General features: G+C 41.4%; 2 protein-coding genes across 4 annotated transcripts in view; one reads left to right on the top strand and one right to left on the bottom strand.

The window, feature by feature from the left end:
• Nucleotides 1–5,701: 5,701 nt before the first annotated feature.
• dcp1a (decapping mRNA 1A) lies at nt 5,702–16,246 on the bottom strand. Of its 2 annotated transcripts, XM_027015013.2 has the most exons (10): nt 16,092–16,246; nt 15,523–15,563; nt 15,238–15,365; nt 11,946–12,012; nt 10,613–10,742; nt 10,245–10,355; nt 9,466–9,972; nt 9,288–9,341; nt 7,729–7,938; nt 5,702–7,561 (listed from the first exon to the last, which is right to left on the bottom strand). In XM_027015013.2, the coding sequence occupies exons 1-10, from the start codon at nt 16,239–16,241 to the stop codon at nt 7,481–7,483; spliced, it is 1,479 nt and encodes a 492-aa protein (XP_026870814.2). In that variant the 5' UTR covers nt 16,242–16,246; the 3' UTR covers nt 5,702–7,480. The 2 variants fall into 2 exon arrangements, with proteins under 2 accessions (XP_026870814.2, XP_026870815.2); XM_027015014.2 differs by lacking the exons at nt 5,702–7,561; nt 7,729–7,938 and adding an exon at nt 7,945–9,166.
• A 2,326-nt stretch (nt 16,247–18,572) lies between these two features.
• cacna1db (calcium channel, voltage-dependent, L type, alpha 1D subunit, b) overlaps nt 18,573–19,402 on the top strand; it is a 69,502-nt gene continuing 68,672 nt past the window's right edge. For both annotated transcript variants that reach the window (XM_035536033.1, XM_035536034.1), the window contains exon 1: nt 18,573–19,089. In XM_035536033.1, the coding sequence (XP_035391926.1) occupies nt 19,062–19,089 (28 nt within the window). In that variant the 5' untranslated portion in view covers nt 18,573–19,061. The remainder of the gene's footprint in view (nt 19,090–19,402) is intronic.

Here is a 19,402-nt window from a genome sequence, read left to right on the forward strand (position 1 = left end):
GAATCGCATGCTGTAGAATTGCTTAAAAAGAGGTGCATATGGAACTAAGTCCTTTGATGTTTTTCTTTAAGAAAATAACCTGTTATAGATGATCATCAATATTTTTTTTCTTTTTTGCTACTCTGTGCATATATAATTCAATTAAACTTGCAAAGCTATGCACTAGAGAGAAGCAAAAGCATTGACCCAATTTACCCATTCATGGAGTTTCAGAAACACTTGTACACCGACCCTCATGCACACAGTCTCTCACACACACACACACACACACACACGCGCACACACGTGCACACCCACTTGAATAACTAGAACAAAAAAAAATCATTCTTTCTGTAGCAAAACAAAAATTCCAGACACAAAGAAGAATGCTAGAGACATTTTGTAACACAGGTTTTTTCTGTCCTTTAATAAAAAAAAGAAAAAAAAAAACTTGCAGCATTTGAATGGCAGAATTTTTCTGTTGTTCCTTTTTGGCGTGTAACGAGAGGCGCTCTTTCCTTAGCGGTAGTGGCATATCTTCCATTCTGTTCTCCCTCTGCGACATTCTGTACAAAAACAAAAGTGCTGTTGTTGTGCATTAGGCCTGGAGTTGGCAAAATAAATAAATAAAACAAAAAGGAGTAAAGATTAAATCAGTTCCCCCCCTCTCTCTCTCTCTCGCTCTCCCTCTCCCCTTCCATACAAATAACTGTAGAGCTCTGCACACCCCCACTGTATCCTTATCCATCTTTTGTATTTAATTTTAAATTCAGTGTACAACAGAAAGCTGGATGCAAGATAGAAACTATATTAAAATGTACTGTTATTTAAGCTGTAATAAAGCAGTTTGAGATGACCTCCCTGTGTTGTTGCACTTTATAAACCTAAACTTTGAACTCTTAAGGAGGCCTTGTTACACGAAGCAGTTTCGTCCCAACAATTTTATTTTTGCTGATTTCTCATTTATGCACTTATTCAGTCTTCATTCAATAATAGGAAAACGGCTTCAATCCTGGCACTGGGTCAGCTGTGAAGCTGTCTCCGTAGAGCAGCTAACGTTTAAATTGAGTATTTTCCCCCAAAATTGCTAACGTAGCTTCCAATGAGGTCAAATCAAGCCTATTTACATGTTCTCATTCCATAGTTCTAGCAAGACCCTTTCCAGATTGGGTTAATCAGTAACATTAGCAAAGCTTTTGTCAACAGTGAATCCTACCAGGGCAAATTTGTTAATAATATCCAAAGCCATTCCTCCATACAATCTGGACAAATTATGATGAAAGATATAAATTGCCAAATGCACTTCTCTGACTATATATGCTTAAGCCTGTATGGTGTTTAAAAAACCAACTTGATCGGATGAAGGTGGGCACAGAAAGCACATGTACAGGAGCAGCCCAAAATCTGGTGGCATTTCTGAGCTGTGGAAACACTAGCACATTGTAGGTACTTGACTGCGACAGTGAAGTTTCTTTCAGAAGGTGGTATTACAGTGAATTTGGTATTACAAATTGTGGTATTACAGAGAACCTTGGGGTCAGAATTGCCTAGTTTAATATTTTTCTCTGTTCATTTACACCTGATTCAGCTCATAAATTGCACCTTATGTTCCTCAAATTGGCTGGGTTCAAGTTGCTCTGAGACCAATAAGACTATGCCCCATGTACCAGATGTGCACAGAACACCTTTTGATGCAGGTGTCCAACAGAATTAGAGCTGACTAAAGTAGAAACTACAGTACACTCCTCAGTATTAGCCTATAGATCAGTATTCAAGGAGAAAAAACCAGAGGTTTCAGAACTATTATTTTGTTTAAACCTATCAGAAGCACTTTGTAACCTCAAACTTTTGGCAGTCCAGGAGGTGGTTTGGTTATGCTGTGTGTTAACTAGCATGCAGTGGTCTAAAGCAGGTAGGCTGTATATTCACGTGTCAGAGGTCCGCTGTGACTTCGATTAAAACAATTCTAATCGCCTCTGCCGAATGACAAGTATGATTAAGAATGCTAGGTAATACAGATAGGATAGAGCTGTGCTTGTAGATTTATATGTAGCAATAAAGCAGCATGCAGATCTTTGGAGTAGACTTGAAATGATGCAATAGCGTGCTTGTAATGTGTAGACTAGTACGGTGGACTGTGTTGAATTCAGTGTCTCGGTACAGGCAATGCACTTGCGCGACTTCATGACACATTTGCACAGAAGACAGATAAGCAAACGTGCAGGACTCGCCAGCATCGTAGCTTGTTTCTTCTTTAAATAGCTGCTTAAGTTACACCTGCTATATCTTCAGTGTTTGTTTTCGTCTATGGGCTTTTCACCAAAGCCGAGAGAAGGTCTAGCGAAGGGAAAGGAAAGCATGCTAACTAGTCACCGGGACTCGAGATCGGCTGCTGAGCCATTAACAACGATCGGAACCTCCCAAACCGGGTCCTGCTCGGAACAGGAGCTGATGAGTAGAATCGACTCTTAAGATGAACTCCAAAGAGGACAGATCCCTTAAGTGCAGGTGAGAAATTATTTCCTTAAAGAAGTGAATGGCGTAATCCTTGTCTTTATATGGCTACTTTAGATCGATTACTTAGCCATTTCAGTGCTTAAGAAGTAGCTAAGTAAAATTAATGTGTGTTCGCAGTATTGGCCTCGGGTATACACAAACAAGGACTTAAAGTTATGTTAAGTTTATTTTTTATTGGGCACTAAAAGCATCACTACCTCATGGTTCTCATCGCATCATCTCCGGTACACCACAAGGTGGCAGTGTGAGAAGCTACAGTAGTCATGTATGAACATAGTCCTCGTCTAGAAGTGCTTACGTTATACACACTGTTTGAACGTTTATGATGCCACTAAATCTCCGGGACTGCGACGTTCGCGGACTCCCGTCTCCTGCACTTTCGCAGTGCCTTTGTGACGTAACAACGTCAGCTCGACTCGTTTCCATGGTTCCCCCGGAAGCAAGATGAACACAGATAACGCCGTTAATCTGGTTTACATTATTGTGCAATAGGCAGATAACATCGTCCCCTTGCCCTCCAGTTCCGCTTAGAGGCGCAATTTAGGAAATTTCCTTTAGGAAATAGGAAATTAGCAATTACCTACTCGAGAAATATTTCTATGTTTCAAAATAAAAACTCCCCCCAAATTATTTAGATGAAGGTGTCAACTGTGATTTGTTATGACAAGTTAATCAAATACTGATCTTGTCTAAAGATAAGAGGTGATTTTGTACAGTTAGGAACAAATGGAACACTCCGCTATGCATAATGCACTTTTAGCAGTTTTCCGCAAACACGGAAAATACAAAATATTGCATACCATCAAGGCTCATCGTGTAGTTATTAAAATCATGTTGTAATCTCACTCAAACTTATTGGATTTCCTTTTGGCAGTTAACTTTTGTCTAGACAAGTAAAACACATCAGTTAATCTATCATGGAACTGGAATGCAGACCAAAGGACAGTCCAGTTTTGAGTTGTTACTTTCAAATCTTTTCAAGTGACCAAACACACAGTGACAGGAACACTGAGCACATATTGAGTTGTTCCACCCATGGACTTTAGATTCAGACTTTGTATCTTATCTTGTCCTCAGTGGTTTTGGAACCTGTAGCAACAGTAACAAGTAGAATTCCCTTAGCGCCAGAAGCCTTTTTACGTACCTTTCCAGCATCCCTACACCTTTGGCAGTAGAAACCCAACACTCGGTCTTGCGTTACCTGCCCTCACTTCGGTTGTCCTAGTCCTCTATCTGCTCCTTGCACTGCACGTATCCATTTGCTCTCGCTCTGCTTCTTCAGCGCAATAGTTGCGCCTCTCACATCCATCTTCAGTAGTGTTTCACGCTGAGCCACCTGGTCACCCGCTGCAGAAAAATATGTTCGCCTCCCTTAAGCACTGGTTTACTACTGCCCCCATCGTGCACCAGCCTGACCCTCTCTTCGCAACAGAGAGCTGGACCTAAGCTTCCTTTCCAAGAAGGATCCTGGCTGAAATGTGGGGAATCAGGAGTTCCTGGCTATCAAGTTGGCTTATGAGGAGGCGTCATTGAGTGGAGTGGACACTTCATCCCCCCTAGGAAGCTGGAGTATATCTGGGAGGTCCCAACAAATTTATTTCTCGCCACACCAGGAGTGCTCTCTTTTTCCACATTGTTTCAGTTTACAATTTCTTACAGGCTTTGGTCCAAAAAATGGGAAGGTTGATATCGTATGAAGACTCCATGACTCCGCTCTGTCTGCCACCTCTGAACAGCCCATCACAGAGCCTATCTGCTTAGTTGTTCCAATCCTCTGGGAGATCAATCAGGAGATCTCCAACGCAGCAGCAGGACCTGGTAACAAGCAACCCCATAAGCCACCTTACCTGGACACATACTCCCATTTCTAGTGGTCATCCAGGAGTAACCAAAATGGTTAAACTATTTTCAGTATTTGTAATAGTAGCCCAGTCTTCACACTGATGTCTATAAGTTGTTCTGTAAAGCATGTGTACAGTCAAAGATTACTTGGCAACCACTGGCTGGCAAACAAACCTCAGTGACCATACTGACCTCCTAGAATCTGAAAGTAACAACCATATTGGTGGTACTAAATTGGCTCTGGGAGAGGGCTCAGACAACAGCCTACCAGACCACTGAGGCCCAACATAACCATTATTTTAGCCTACTGGTGGACATTGTGTTGGACAGGGGAACCCAAATTATGGGTATGGGGACAGTTTATGGAAAGATTGGGGATCACCATGAGCCTGACCTCTGGTCAGCACTAGGGTCCAAAAGGAGAGACTGAACCAGGAAATCAACCGGCACCTGCGTAGTTATTGTGCAGACTGCCAAAATGACTGGTCTAAGTTTCTCCCTTGGGTCAAATATTCCCAGAGCTCTCTGGTTTACTCTTCCACAGTGCCATCTTGGACATCAAGCACCTTTGTTTCCCTGCATCCCATCCAACTTGGGAGATACCAGGGGAAGATGAATGGCTTCAGCAGATAGATGAAATATGAGTGCGCCCAAGTACATCTCTAGAGGGCTCTTGAGCAACAGAGGACAGGCCAATCGCCACCACAGGGAGGCTCTGGTTTGTGGGCCTGGGGATAGAGTATGGTTATCGTCCAGAAATCTGCATGTCAAATTTGGGCAGAAAGATAATGGAAATGTAGCTACCCTGTTTTTTACTTCCTGTGTGGTGTTTATTATAATTATTAATATTATATTAAAGCATTCCTAGTCTGCCTGTCATCACAGAAATATACAAATGAACCTAGCCCACGTACATGACTAGGACAAAAAACAGTTATATAATATATAACCCACACCAACAGCTTCCAGAACTGGACCTAAAACCAGTTCTCTGTTGTGTCTTCCTCTGGTAACCCCACACACTGCACATTTTAAGGGTCAGACTCCAGCATACCCGACACCTTTTTGAGGGCTTGAAAACGAGCTACATGGTCAAAGCAAACATTTCAGACAAGGAAAACATTGCAATAAAGTTCTAGCTAATCACACTAAGCTCTTATAGCCAGTACCCATGCTTGCTGGTTCTTTGCGTTTGAGGTTAAACAGATCTTGATCTAGAACCGAGTAGCAATGCGTCGTGCTTTGGAGACATATGCATAATTTTCACCTCTCACTTACCATGTATTACTTTATCGCTATAGGAACCGATCACGTTCAAAGCATCCCTAAAAAAAATAATTAAAAAAAACCCTTGAACTTTAAATAAGTTGCTCAGGTCAGAATTTTTATTTAGCATTAAATTACGTTAACAAACCAATTGTGGTGATCTTATAGTGTAGGCTCACCCCTTTTTAAGATCTTTCTAAACTCTAATCTTTCTGATATATTTAGCACATATTTGATAATGGTGTTCCAGAATGTTTGATAATTACCTTATAAACTGCCCCAAAATAAGGAAAGCAAAAAGAAAAAATATATAGAAAAATGAATAAGGGGCAAACCTGTGATCTGACAGCGAACACAACAGAAACCAAACTACTGTACATCACTGCATTTCATGTCACTTTAAGTGGGGGAAAAAAAAAAAAAAGATGAGAGGAAACAGCCGTCATGGTGACATCTAGAAGCTTCCACACAACTGTAGAGTGAGGACAGCTTAAAGATGCTTCTGGTTGCTTTAGTGACATTGCTTAGTGGAGTATTAAAAACAAATCCGTTTGATGCCGTGTTAGTGCCCAGCATCTCTTTTCAAGTGGCATTTTTGTGCAAAACGAAAAGATCTTCCAAGTGTAGTTCATCAAAGTTAGAACTACTTTAGCAAAGAAAAAACAACCCTAAACAAAACCCATATGAATTCACAGTTTAAAAAAGTCATATTGCCTTTGTTTGCCTCTATCTGTCTAGACAGAGAACATGTAAAACATAATACCTAGATTTAGCAAAGCCAACCAAAACAAAATATGCACCACATAGTGGAGGCATTAAACACTGCACTTTACCACAGAAAGAAGTAATACACCAGAATGGTGTTATGCCGCTGCAGATATGTTTACTCTGCCCTGAATGAGCCATTTGGCGTTTGACAAAACATTACAAGGATGCGAACCCATGGTGCTCAACCAGATGCATTGTGTATATGTGCTTTAAAATACATCTCCCTTTTCAAGACAAACTTGTACTAGGCTATGAATTTCCTTTTTGTAAAGCAAAGGTCAACACCACTCTAATGCAGTTCAGCTGAAACTCCTAATAATCAGTGATGACTGGCATGCACCAGGGAACAAAAAAATATTCCTTTATCCATTATGCCTATATTAACATCAAATGAATGCATTACTAAATAATGAGTTGTACTTGTATTGTCCAGTGCATATAAAGCTTATTGCAGTAAAACATACTGCAAACCTCGGCGCTCAGTGCGGACCGTACTGTAACCCGTACTGTAACCCATCAGGGCAGAAACACCATTATTGTATCCGTGCCATAGACCTGGGCCCATGCGTGACTAAGTAAAAGTGTAGGTATCCCTGGCCCTGTTAACCAAAGTGAGCAAAAACCAGCCATAAGTCTGAAAGAAGGGACAGATGTGGCAGGGGAAACACAAGACACACAAGATATTAAGCAGATGAAGAAAAATACAAAACAAAAAAAAAAACAAACGATGATAGAATGAATCTGGTAAAGAAAGACAAAGAAAAAGAAGGGAGGCCGTTCCCCCATGGCTCAGACTGGCAGAAGCTTAATCTGCAGATCATTGTGCCGTGACCAGCTACTCTGGCTCAGAGGCGGAACAAGCCAAGGCGTTGCCGTGGTTGTGCGATGACTGTCCTGTGGCCCGTGTACCTTTTAGAGCAGCGCTAATAGAAAGTTGCCTGCGCCTTTAAGACAGCCAGAGGCCCAGTGTGGTTCACCCAAAAATGCAGGGGGTTCCACCCTAAATGCAGTCTAGATTCCTTTGCCTTAGAAGCAGAGCCAGCCCCCTGGGCCAGATCCAGGAGGCTGATGATGACAGCGTGCAGTCCAGGAGCCACGGGGTTGCTGGCTATAGCTTGATGTTGTTCAGGTCTTTGGAGAGGGTCTGCAAGTAGGCCTCGTGGATTGCGCTGAGGAAGCGGGCGTCGTGCTGAGAGAGACGGAGCAGGAGCAAAACTCACATTTTGGTGGTTGTGCAAAACTAATGTTAGTTCAGCATGTCAGCAAAGCACACCCGTGGAAATAATCGTTTGAACAACACTCGAATTTGAGCCTCGATTCAGACTCGTGCTCGGTTTGGCATGCGTGAGCGAGTACCTTTATCAAATGTATCAGGACGTCTTGCAGCTGTGTCTTGCTGTACACTGCTGGTGGCAGCTCTCTGCTCCCCAGAGAGGCAGGAGGCGAGGACGGAGGGGCGGGAATTCTCTGCAGTTCTGTTGCCTTCGTAGTGGATTGCTGAAATGCGCTGGGAGAAAGCAGCAGAGAAGACTCCTCCCCTGGCACCACTAGCCCTGCCTTCATTGGCTTAGACAAGACATGCACGTTTTTAATAAAACATTAAAGGGTTCAAAGGTCAGCAAAGTGGAGCAGCTAACAATCATTTCGTTTACCTGCACACACAATGTGCAGTGTTGGGAAGGATGCATTAAAAATCTATTTCATTACAGAGTGCATACCCTTAAATGTAACTGGTAACATAGTCCATTGGATTACTCATTATTACCCAGAGTTGAAGTTATCCAAATGTGTTACTCATTCTGATGGCCTTTAAATCACAAGTAACAGCATGTACTCTCTAATCAATAGTGAAATACATTTTAAAAGCAAACCTCCCGACACTGATGGGACATTAAATCACATCTGACCATACACTATTATAGTAAGTAAGTATAATAGTGATTATGATTTAATAGTAAAAATCAGAGTAATGAGACCGTGTTGGCTCCTCCCATCCCAAGGTCAGATTACTCCATGTCAAGCAGGTAGGAACTATGTAGCTAATGAGAGTATGGATCTAATATACCAGCCATAGACGCCAGTGGCATCTTTCCGAGAACAAGACATAACAGTGGATGATCTAATCTGGTGACAAACCCATAGATTTCCAACAGTGCTACTGGGATCTCAATGTATTAGAGTTCATATTATACCTTACAGTAAAGTACTATGGTCAGTTTTTATAATAGGGTTTCTCTGCTGCAGTGTAATCTGTCAACATGCTTCTAGAAGATTTGATGTTTTTAATTATTATTTTATTTAAAATCGGCTCTAATTCGTCACGCCGCGTCAAAAATGTAATTTTCAATGGAATATAGTTACTGTAATGTGACAAATGCATCCAGTAAGTAAATAATTCTGTAATAAAGGCTGAAGGCAGCACATGGTGTCAGAAGTGCGATGGCCACGAGGACAATGGGATGGTGCTTCAGGTTGATGAACCCACCCCTGCTGTGGGGGACGGTGTAGCCCAGTGTGAAGACCCCTGATGAGGGGCATGGGTGTGGGCCTGATGGACAGTGTCACGCGCAGGGGCGCTCCCGAGCTGAAGGCATTGTGAAGGAGACGGTCACTCCCCGAAGGGGAGGATGGTGTGACGGAGATGGTCACTTTAGGGAGGTTAAATGGGTGATCTGGCTCTTTGGTCCGGTGGTCAGAGCTCAAGTTACCTCCTTTTGGTCCCCGGGTTTGAGTCTCGGATAGGATGGCTGCCTTCAGCCTCCATTACAAATTCAGAAAGAAGAGAAGCAGCATACTGATGACAAAATACACATCAGAGAAGCATTACAGTGAGCAGGGTATTCATGCTAATCCGCTTTCTATGTATAAACCAAAATGTGTCTGTCAGTTCCTAGATCTTTTATGTTTGAACTCACTGGAATTGTTTTGACAAGGGGCTGTGCTTGGGCAAATGTATCTGCATCCATGTTCTGCGAAAGAGAGAGAGAGAGAGAGAGAGAGAGAGAGAGAGAGAGCGAGAGAGAGAGAGAGATTCCATTGCAAGTCCTCAAAAACGGTCCACAGAATTCCACAGTTAGTTTGAGTGGGCTGTACCTGTCCGCACGGCGAGGTCTTGCTAGTGAAAACTGCTGGAGCTTTGGGCGAGGGCTCCCGGAAGCTCTGTGGCGTGACCAGCGTGGTGGGAATGAAGCCCGGCACTGCCGCTGGCTTGGCCATGCCGTGCCCGTCACCCTTCAGCGGGTTCACATACCGGGGTGCCGCCTGAGGGGCAGGGGCTCCTTGCGGACAGACGAGCGTGGGGACGCCCTCGGCACCACTCGGGGCCATCAGCCTGGGGGGAACGGAGTGCAGCGGATCTCTGGGGCCTCCAGCCTTGAGGAGGGGCACCAGGCCCGGGCCCCCAGGGTCAGCTGTGAGGCGAGGGGTGAGGAGCGGCTCCAGGGGGAGGGGGGGAGGAGCGTAGGTTAGCCCACGGAGGAAGCTATCGGCTGGGGCAGGATCACTGGGATTGTGGCCGGAAGCTAGAGGTGCCGGGTCTTTGGGTAAGGAGCTGCCAAACAGCTCTTCTACTGTGATCTGCTTTATGACACCATGGGCGGCCTGTGGATACAAAGAGGAGGATGTCATGTTAAACTGACAGATCCAGCAAAAATGCCAGTTAATAACTAAGAGGCCTGCAAAGTGAAGCTGCGCAAGTGTGGCTGAAGTAGCATGTTGATATTTGATGTTACTTTGTGTATTTTCTTTGATAGGTTTCAAACCAGCCTAATGTACTAGTGTAAGGATTACTTCAGTGGAGACAACAAACACCTTCTGTCATTTGGGACAAATGCATGTGATAAATGCAGTAAATTTCATTAAAGAAATAGTACCTTCTCATGTTGAGAAGTGATAACCGTGGGCTTCGAGCTCTCTGTTTTGACTGGCTCTGGAGTGTAAGCCACATCTGAGTTTACCTGTAGATCTGTATCAGTGGACTGACTCTATATACACACACACACACACACACACACACACACACACACAATGTTATTATAACACAACAAAATGTGCACAATTAGCAAGTATGGTTCTTTAAAATACAAACTGAAAAACAATCAGGGAGAGAAACAGAAGCAAGGATATCATCTCGATTACACACCAATCTTTCCTGTGCATCTGCACACCTCTTAATTCATGCCTTCTGGACTTCATTAAAGAGAAAAGGCTGCAAATCAGACCCGAGTAATCCCTGGCCTACCCTGTGGTATTCCTCCTTGGCCTTGCTAAGCAGCTCTAGGATATCCATTGGTCTGGTCTCAATGCACCCATTTGCTCTGCCTCGATTTGGGGAGGCATGTTCAGCCCTTAGCGCCTCCTGCTTCACTATCCTGAAACGGACACACACAGACACACAGAGTCTTTAAAAATAGGCAGCACAGCATGAACAAGACCCATTTCTAAATTCACACCCTACTTTACTGTTTAGGGTTCTATTTAGAGTGTTTCAGCGACAATTCACGTTCCCTATACAGTTCACTATATTGTTACTCACAGTACACTGTATATGTAGTGAACAACTGATGTGCGCTGCTCAAAGGCAAAGGTACCACAATGCTTAGGGGTTTTCTATGGCAGATGTTGGTGCTGTATTTAGAAGGACTGTCAGTATAACAGGCCTGTTTAAAGGCTCAGCACTGCTATGAGCAAATATCTAACAGCCATGAAATGTTAAAGTAACACGAACCAAAACAAACAAAGCTTGTGCTCAATACATACGAATCACAGTACTTCACTCAGTATTTTTAAGATAAAATAGGAACATTGACTAGATATTAAGCCACAGCACAACATATCTGAAACTGTAAAACACTGCTACACGCAAGCTAGTGTGGTTCGAATCCTGCGTCTTGTCTCCCTTATAGGTGCCTACGTGGTGAATGACTAAAACAGCAGACCATTTCAGGTAGAGCCAAGGTGTGACGTTCTGAATGCTGCAGATATGGACCACTAGATGGCAGTGGCGTTTCGAAGGTGAACACTTGCACAAGACGGATCCAGCGCCATACTTGACATGAACGAACGTTTGCCTTAATTTTAAATCCGTAATGGAACATTGGTTGAACAATTAAATAGTGTACGATCAAGCCTAGAGTTTAACAGAGGACAATAAGTCTAAATACAGTCCAGTTTCTAAATGGTCGAAATACTGGTTATAGCTCCAACCAATTATACACACACACACACACACACACACACACACACACACACACACACACACACACACACACACACTTACACACTTTACAGCCAGCAATTTATTAAAGTGTAGCATTAACAGCACAGGTGCATGTGCCTGAATACACCCAGATGGTCCAGATGAGTGAACCTGGTCGCTATGGTAACATGCACCCATGGCAACAAGCTCAACCTGTTGCTAGGCTCCCACATGGGTTTCTCAGTGACCGACCACCCAAGGACAGATTGCTTTTACCCAGTGCTTTTATACATCAGTGCACTTTACATTTATCCCAGTAAACGTCTATGTTTTTAATAACACGGTGCAACTTACAACTGGACCGTGCGATACTTACTGTACCATCAGCTGTGCTATGCGCTGGCAGTCAGCCTTGTCATAGAACCAGATACTGTAGATGCCCACTGGAGAAAAGAGGAGTGAGGGATAGGGATAGAGAGAGAGAGAGAGAGAGAGAGAGAGAGAGAGGCGTGAACGTCAAAATGATCTATATCGGGAATTGTTTCATCCTCATCATATTACTTAAAATATTCACTCTTAAAGACCCTGAACGTGCTCATGCATATGCAAGTTTGCACTGGTAACCCCTCAGAAAGAAATCCCTTTAGCGTTCTTCAACTCTAGTAAAAAAAAAAAAGAAAACGAACAAGGAACCGTCTTCCGTCACTTGGACAGCGAATTCTCCTCGTACATGGCACTCAAAGTCCTACCACGCCAATCTCTCTCTCTCCGAGCACTGCAAAACCTTGGAGACTTCATCCGCTTCACTTAACAGCTTATTCCTTCACCTTCTGTTTGGCCCACAAGAACTTTAGGCACCACCAGCGGTATCGCCGTGCACGATCACGGGAGCCACCGCTGCCTCAAAAGACGAACCATTCCTGAACGGCCTCCCAAGCTACATTCAGCACTTCCCTTCTCCAGTCCATCGCTGCAAAATAGCCATTTTATTGGCTTAGCTCAGGAGTGGCAGGAGCTGGGAAATTAGCGTGGCCTGTCAGGGGAGTTCTTCCCGACCACACGAATCTGACACCTCGACGTCTCCATCTTCAAACAGTCTGCACTGGTACGGACTACATGCTCCTCCAGACAGGTAGTCATACCGAGCGTAGCTCGGACGCCCACCTAACACACCTGATCCTGTAGCATCCCCGACTGCATAGATGCAGGGTAGGAACTCAGTTTTGCAGGTGGATCTCCACTGGACTAACGGTACACCCAAGTATATAGCAGAGCAGTGGGGTCAGAGCTAGGAAGAGAGGATTCAGTTGGAGGAAATGAAAACCTCCTTAGATCTTCATTTTAGAAACCCCCTAGATCTTCATATTGGTCTTAAGCTTGTGTTTCTTTGTACATACATTTGTATATAAATAATTATATAATGCACTGTGGTGCCACATGCCATGGTAAGTTTATAATACTGTAAATGGCTTCATTTATGACTTAAAGTAACACAAAGGATTCAGAGCTGACAAATTATGGCAGTATTAAGATGGCTGACATACTGCTATGGAATTTTAACCTAGACAAGCTACATTTTGTGCGACATGTTTGATTTCTGTTTCACTAATAAGTGTTTAGCACTGGTGGCTGCATGCATCATTTATTTCAAGATCATTTAGTTAGTCACAGAGTTTTCCTTTAGCTAAACCAAGGACTGGCATAACAAAAAATGGTAAGCCTGCTCATTTCTTAAAATACTGAAGGAATACATCAAGGGAGCACTGAACTAACTGTCAGCCATACGGAATCTAAGGCCTGCCATCTTTCAGGATTGACCTAAACCATTCAAGATATTCAGGGAAACCACAAATATAGCCCACAGCCCAGCACAATCTGAATTCTTTTTATACAAACAGCAGCAGAGTGGAGCTGTATGTAGAACCAAAAATAATTTTCATCTCGAGCAGTTTCATAACACCAAAAGACACAAGGTTACAGAAAGTTAGAAAGAACCTAATCTGGGTGTTCTAAAGACGTGCCAGTGATTTTCAGTTATTTAAGAAAATCTCAAATTAAGTCTCCACGGTTTAATGAAATTAACGTTTTGGCTTCTGGTCAGCAAAGAAGACTTCCAAACTCAGCAATTTAAGAGAGTTACTGACAAAGCTTCGGGAAAGCAACTATTTATTTCGAGAGTTGGGGTACAGCCACCCAGGTCCTTACTTCCCAGGTTTAAGTAAGACACTGAATAGCCGGTAAAGTTTAGACTTGTTTCTTACGTTCCTTATTGCCGTGAAAACGGCAGTATTTTCTGGAAACAATTTATTTTTATGCTAATTACTAAATTAACTCTGCAAACTTAACGTGGAAGTAACAACGTAATACGGGAAATCAGAACTAAGCCTGCCAGCATATGCAGTAAGGAGCAAAAAGGGTATTAAAAAACAACAGTCATTTATTCATTAATTACTTCATTAATTAAGTTAGGCACTTAAGCAATTAAGTTAGGCATTAATTAATTAAGGCTTCATTAATTAAGCCTTAAGATTACTTGATCGGTCATACAAAACAACCACAAATGGAATTTCTCCCACTATCTTTCAATGTTTCTAACTTGCACAGACATAATTCACAATGATGAAACTTGATTCATTAGAAAACTGCATTTAGTAAATGAGTAGGTCAATGGTACTGTATCTGTATGTTCTGATTCCATCTTTGAAGCTGAATTAATATCTAAATGGCATCATTTGCAACCTCAGCAAAAAGGTGCACGTATATTTGGGAGGGGATTTATAATGTCTTAGTTCACCGAATATATAAATCTCATAATAATTAAAGATCCTTTCCTGGCACATGGCCTGAACCTTATTCTATGTAAATGCAAAGCTTCATGTCTTAATTACACAAACGAAGAGTAACTGCATGTATCCATATTTGTATAAGGCCATCCCTCACAAGTTGTTACACTGTTCCAGGAGAGTTGTTAAGTATTAGGCCCTTATAAGGCAAAATGTGCTTGTTAAAAATATTCTTTCCTCCAAGATGGAACAAAAACAAATATATGTTAATAGTTGGCTCTAAGTTGATTTAATAACCAAATGTTACTGTCAAAGGCTGACCGATTTTTAGAATTAATTCTAAAACCAAAACTGGATGCACTAATAATAAGAATTATCATTATTTAATTATTATTATGAAATGAATATTTGGCTGGGAGAATGAAATATATATGTGTCCAGAATTTTCAATCAGTGAAGCTATTCCCTAAGGATTGTTGAGGAAAAGTTACTAGTTTATCAAACAGTAAAAAGGGACGAGACACAAAAAACAAAACAGAAAAAACTTATACGAGGTATATAAAACACACAATTACTTCCATCTATGGAAGTAAATCTTTCCAAATAATTAAATAAGAGAGATATATGTTTAGGATTCAGATTAAAATGTTCTAACACACTCTCACATTGTGATAGCGCTATATTATTTACTAATTAAAGCATTAAAACATACTATATATGATAATGTGACCACAAATTAGGTACAAAGAAAACAAAAAGGTATGCAGGTCTATTATTGTTTCAAACACCTAAATGTCCTGATGCAAGGAATTATAAGTGAGTTATATGGTAAGGATACGTTTGATATTTCAAGACAGTTGTAACACTTCTAATGTCGAAACTTACAGCTGGCATTCCGGTAAAGGAGGAAAGGATCCTGAAGTTGGAATTCCAAGTCTTTATTGATTGGTTCCACCAAGTTCTCTGTGCTTAAACGATTCATAATGGTGAAACCATGATGGGGTGATGCTGACCTGCAGACACACATGGTTGGGCACTGGTAGTCTCATAATTACATGCCCACATCCACCAATACAGAACACTTTAGCCTACATTACTTTGAGAGTGTTGAGTCAATGTTAACCACTCGATTGTACAACTGGCATAATATGACAAATGTTCAGACAGTACCTGGCATAAACAAATAAGGTGCCTTCAATGTCAGTTTTTTCCTGTGAAAGGAGAATTACAAATTAGTATACGAAAACGTTTAAATCTTTCAAAACATTAAGTATTAAATGTATGCATCAATGGACTCGGATTAAAAGAGACCTATAATCATACAATAACGCATTACGTGTTTTAAACACAAACAACCAAGCAAAACGTAAACAACCAGAGTAAGAAAGCACGAAAACATTCATTCCCTCATTTTGTTAGCTAGCTAACGTTCACAAAAACAGCGCACCATATTTTCACAAATTTATTTAGCCAACAGTTAGCTAACGGTTGATCGTCTAACTTACTGACTGGTTAGTATAATGACAAATGGCCCGATGCAGCCACCAATAACGCTGCTGTTGTCTGCGACACCGAGTAAAGGTGGAATGATTACGAGCATCCCAGCTTTTAGCCCTCCATTGAATCCTATTGTTCGTAGCTAGCTACGCTAACTAGCCAGCTAACTCATTTGGGAAGCCAACACTGCTGTGATGATTTCAAAGTCAAACGCATGACGGGGAACAGAAAGAATGGCTTACCCATTCATTTGCCTTTGAGTTGAATTTATACAGCGCTACCTGTCCGGTAACGTCGAGAAGCCTGTTAATATAGGGATCATATTGCTGTAGAGCCGCTAAACTCATAAGATGTCCAGCTTTATTGACTGACTCCATCTTGAACACTAGCATGCGGCAGCACGGAAGAAATTCTCAGAAACCGCCCCCGATTCATTTTCTCTCCGGACAGAACTTAGGCACAAACGCTGGTTCCACGTTCTCAATTAAGTTACCCTCACCAGAGGTTATTGATCTTAATGACGTACTTATGGCAGACGTACTTATGGCTGACGTATTTATGAATTTGAACTTTTCAGATAAAAGCAAGAAAACACTGACCATGTTTTAACAGATGTATGCTTCATGTACGGTGCATTTACAAGGCACGCCAACGTCTGCTCATTTGAATTGGTTCAAATATTAAAATGAATTCTTCCGTGAAATCAAGCATATAATTAAGTAGGAGAATTACGAAACATTAAGTCCGAGAATTACGATCTATTGAAAGATTACTTTTCTGTCTAATTTATGTTTTTTTCTGTTTATTTTCTGTTTATTTTGCTAGATTTAAAAAGATTGTGCACAAATAAAAGTGAAAAACAAATAAATGTGACAGGCCATATAATAAAACACTGATTGTGGTATTTAGATAGACAGAAGTGGTAAGGTATGGAGGGTCAAGTATAATTCTTAAAATTCAGTAATTAGCAGATTTAAATAGCTAAATTAATTTACTGCACATTTTTACAATGTATAAATACATCGTTAAACAGAATAACATTTCATTTAATGTTTTTTTTTTAATTAAATAACATTTTAAAGTCACATTTAGCGTGCAGTGTCAGGCTGATGTGCTGAATGACTGAATCTGTGACTACCTTTTTATTACGAAATGACACTTACTTTAGTAACAATGTAGGGTGACTATTCCTTATTTTTTAAGGCTTTAAATTTGAGTAGGGTATGTTAAAACGAATTTGAAAGGATCTGTCTCTGGAACAAGTCTCTTTGAAGATCATTTGTAAGACAAGAAACTACCACAAGATGTCAGTCTGAAATAAAAATATTTCTTTATTTATTTATTAAAGGCCTGAAATAATATAAAACTTTTTATTTCTAGGGTAGGACTATAGAAACCTTGTCGAGTACACACAGATATACATTGTTATTAACATTATCCAGTCCTGTACAAAAGTCACTTATGATATCGAGTGGATCGTTTTTAAATATTACATATAATTTCTCACGGTCTGAAAACCATTTATTATTAAAGGTTGAGGAATCCTTTTAAAAGTTAGACTTTGGGTTGAAATAGGCCAGAGACACCCCGCGAGGTTATTACTCAGGGATTATCACTGTAAAAACGCGCTCATTGCTCTTGAATTCATTACGGAATCAGACGAACTAATGTCGACCTTTGGTTCCATATCTAGAAAAGTTGAATGGCGTTCGTACCTTGCAGATCGGGACGCATATCTAAGACTTTAGAAATATTTGGTTCATTAATCGATACGCTGTCCGTGAACGTTGTTTCTCAACAGTGCTTTGTTTACTCCTAGAATAAACTATTATTCAGAACCTTCTAATGCGAGAAAGGTGTGATAAAAGTTGTTAAGTGCCGAATACTGAAATCGATAAAGCATCAGCTGGTTGAAAGACATCGTCTTTGCTTTTAAATATAAAGCTAAATATTTTACGTATATTCAGAGCACGAAAACCAAGAAAACGACAATAGCCTAATTAAACTCCACACCGAAATTCCTAAACGAAATAGTGCGTCTACAGTTCATGGAAAAGTGGTCTTGGGCGAACGCATAATATTTAGGATAGTTTTGAACTCATAAACATACAAATAAACAATAAAACAAATGATCATTCTACTGATATTTGTAATATAACCTAACAGGTTATAATATGCTATATGAAAGTTTCTTAACATTTATCAAAGTTTCTTAACATTATTGGCTGACTTCTTCTTAACTGACATCTTCCCATCTGATTTTTTGACATATCGTTGTCTAAACTTGACTTCTCAAACCGGTTAGCAAGTTTGATTGATTATGTCTTTGGATGTATTAATAACAGCTCAGTAATTTCGTGTATCAAAGGTTATTCAGTTAGGCATGTCTAAAGAAGCCTATACTCACACACGCCCAAATTTTCGATTGTAGCCTGGCCTAAATCATTCCAAATCCATAAATCATTTGACCGTGCCTTCTTTAATCGGTTTAAAGTAAGAATGTGCAAGTCTTGTATAACAGGGGACCCTCTGTATTTAGCGATTAGAAAGGCCTACATGCCTTGGTAGCCTAACTGTTCACGAATATCCAAATACTCTTAACTATTCTAAACTCAAGTCCATTCAGTCTATTTCAATACAGCATACTGCACATTTTCTTTAAAAACTTTTTAAATTCTCATTTTACTACATTTGCGCTGGTAATAGAAGTCGCCGCGGTTTCATTTAACATTCCGTATTCAGGCATAAATACAGCGAAGTATGAAGGCAGCGCAGAGAAGTGGTCCACTGAAAGGCGATTACAAAGCCCGAGCGATTTTCCGCTTAAGTCGCCGCGGTCTCCGCTAGTTCGCGCGCATCGCGCGAACTGTTGCTCTTCGCGTAACACTCGTCCGCCGGTGCCGGTGGCTTCACGTGGGCTCCTCTCGGTCCGCGAAGATGAACGGTAAAGCCACGTTCTGACTAACGCACACAGGACATGTCGCTGTCAGGGTCCGTGGAAGAATAACCCACGGTGTGAGGACAACACCCGGATGTTGCAACATGCGCTCCATCCATGGCGCTCAGGGAACAACATAAAGCACTTTATAATTCGTGGATTAATAGCCTGAATTGACGTGGACTACGGGCGCATTTATTGCTTGTCGGGGGGCGGGAAAAAAAACAACAACAACAAAACATCGATTAAACGGACTTTCAATGAGGAGGAAGGGATGCACGAGCCTAAGGAACCGACTGAAGGTAAACGCGAACAAGCGCGCAGCTGTCATTCGAAACGAGAGAAAATGATGCTTTTGGAGTTCGGCACTAGTGTGAATCCGCTGGGCATCTTTCTTACCTCATTGTCTCATTGTTTCGCGTGTTTGCCGATGTCAAATATTGTGCCGGGTGCCTGACGTAAACCTGCATAATAGCTATTTCTTTTGAAAATTCAATTTACGGTTAGTAGACAGTCGATTCAAGCTCATCACTACCACGTAGGACTACGACAGGTAAGTGTCGAGAGCCATTTCTCAGTCTTATCGGTGATTATACCTGAAAATAATTGCTGAAG

Source organism: Electrophorus electricus, chromosome 18, assembly GCF_013358815.1.
Source record: "Electrophorus electricus isolate fEleEle1 chromosome 18, fEleEle1.pri, whole genome shotgun sequence".
Taxonomy (NCBI): Eukaryota; Metazoa; Chordata; class Actinopteri; order Gymnotiformes; family Gymnotidae; genus Electrophorus; species Electrophorus electricus.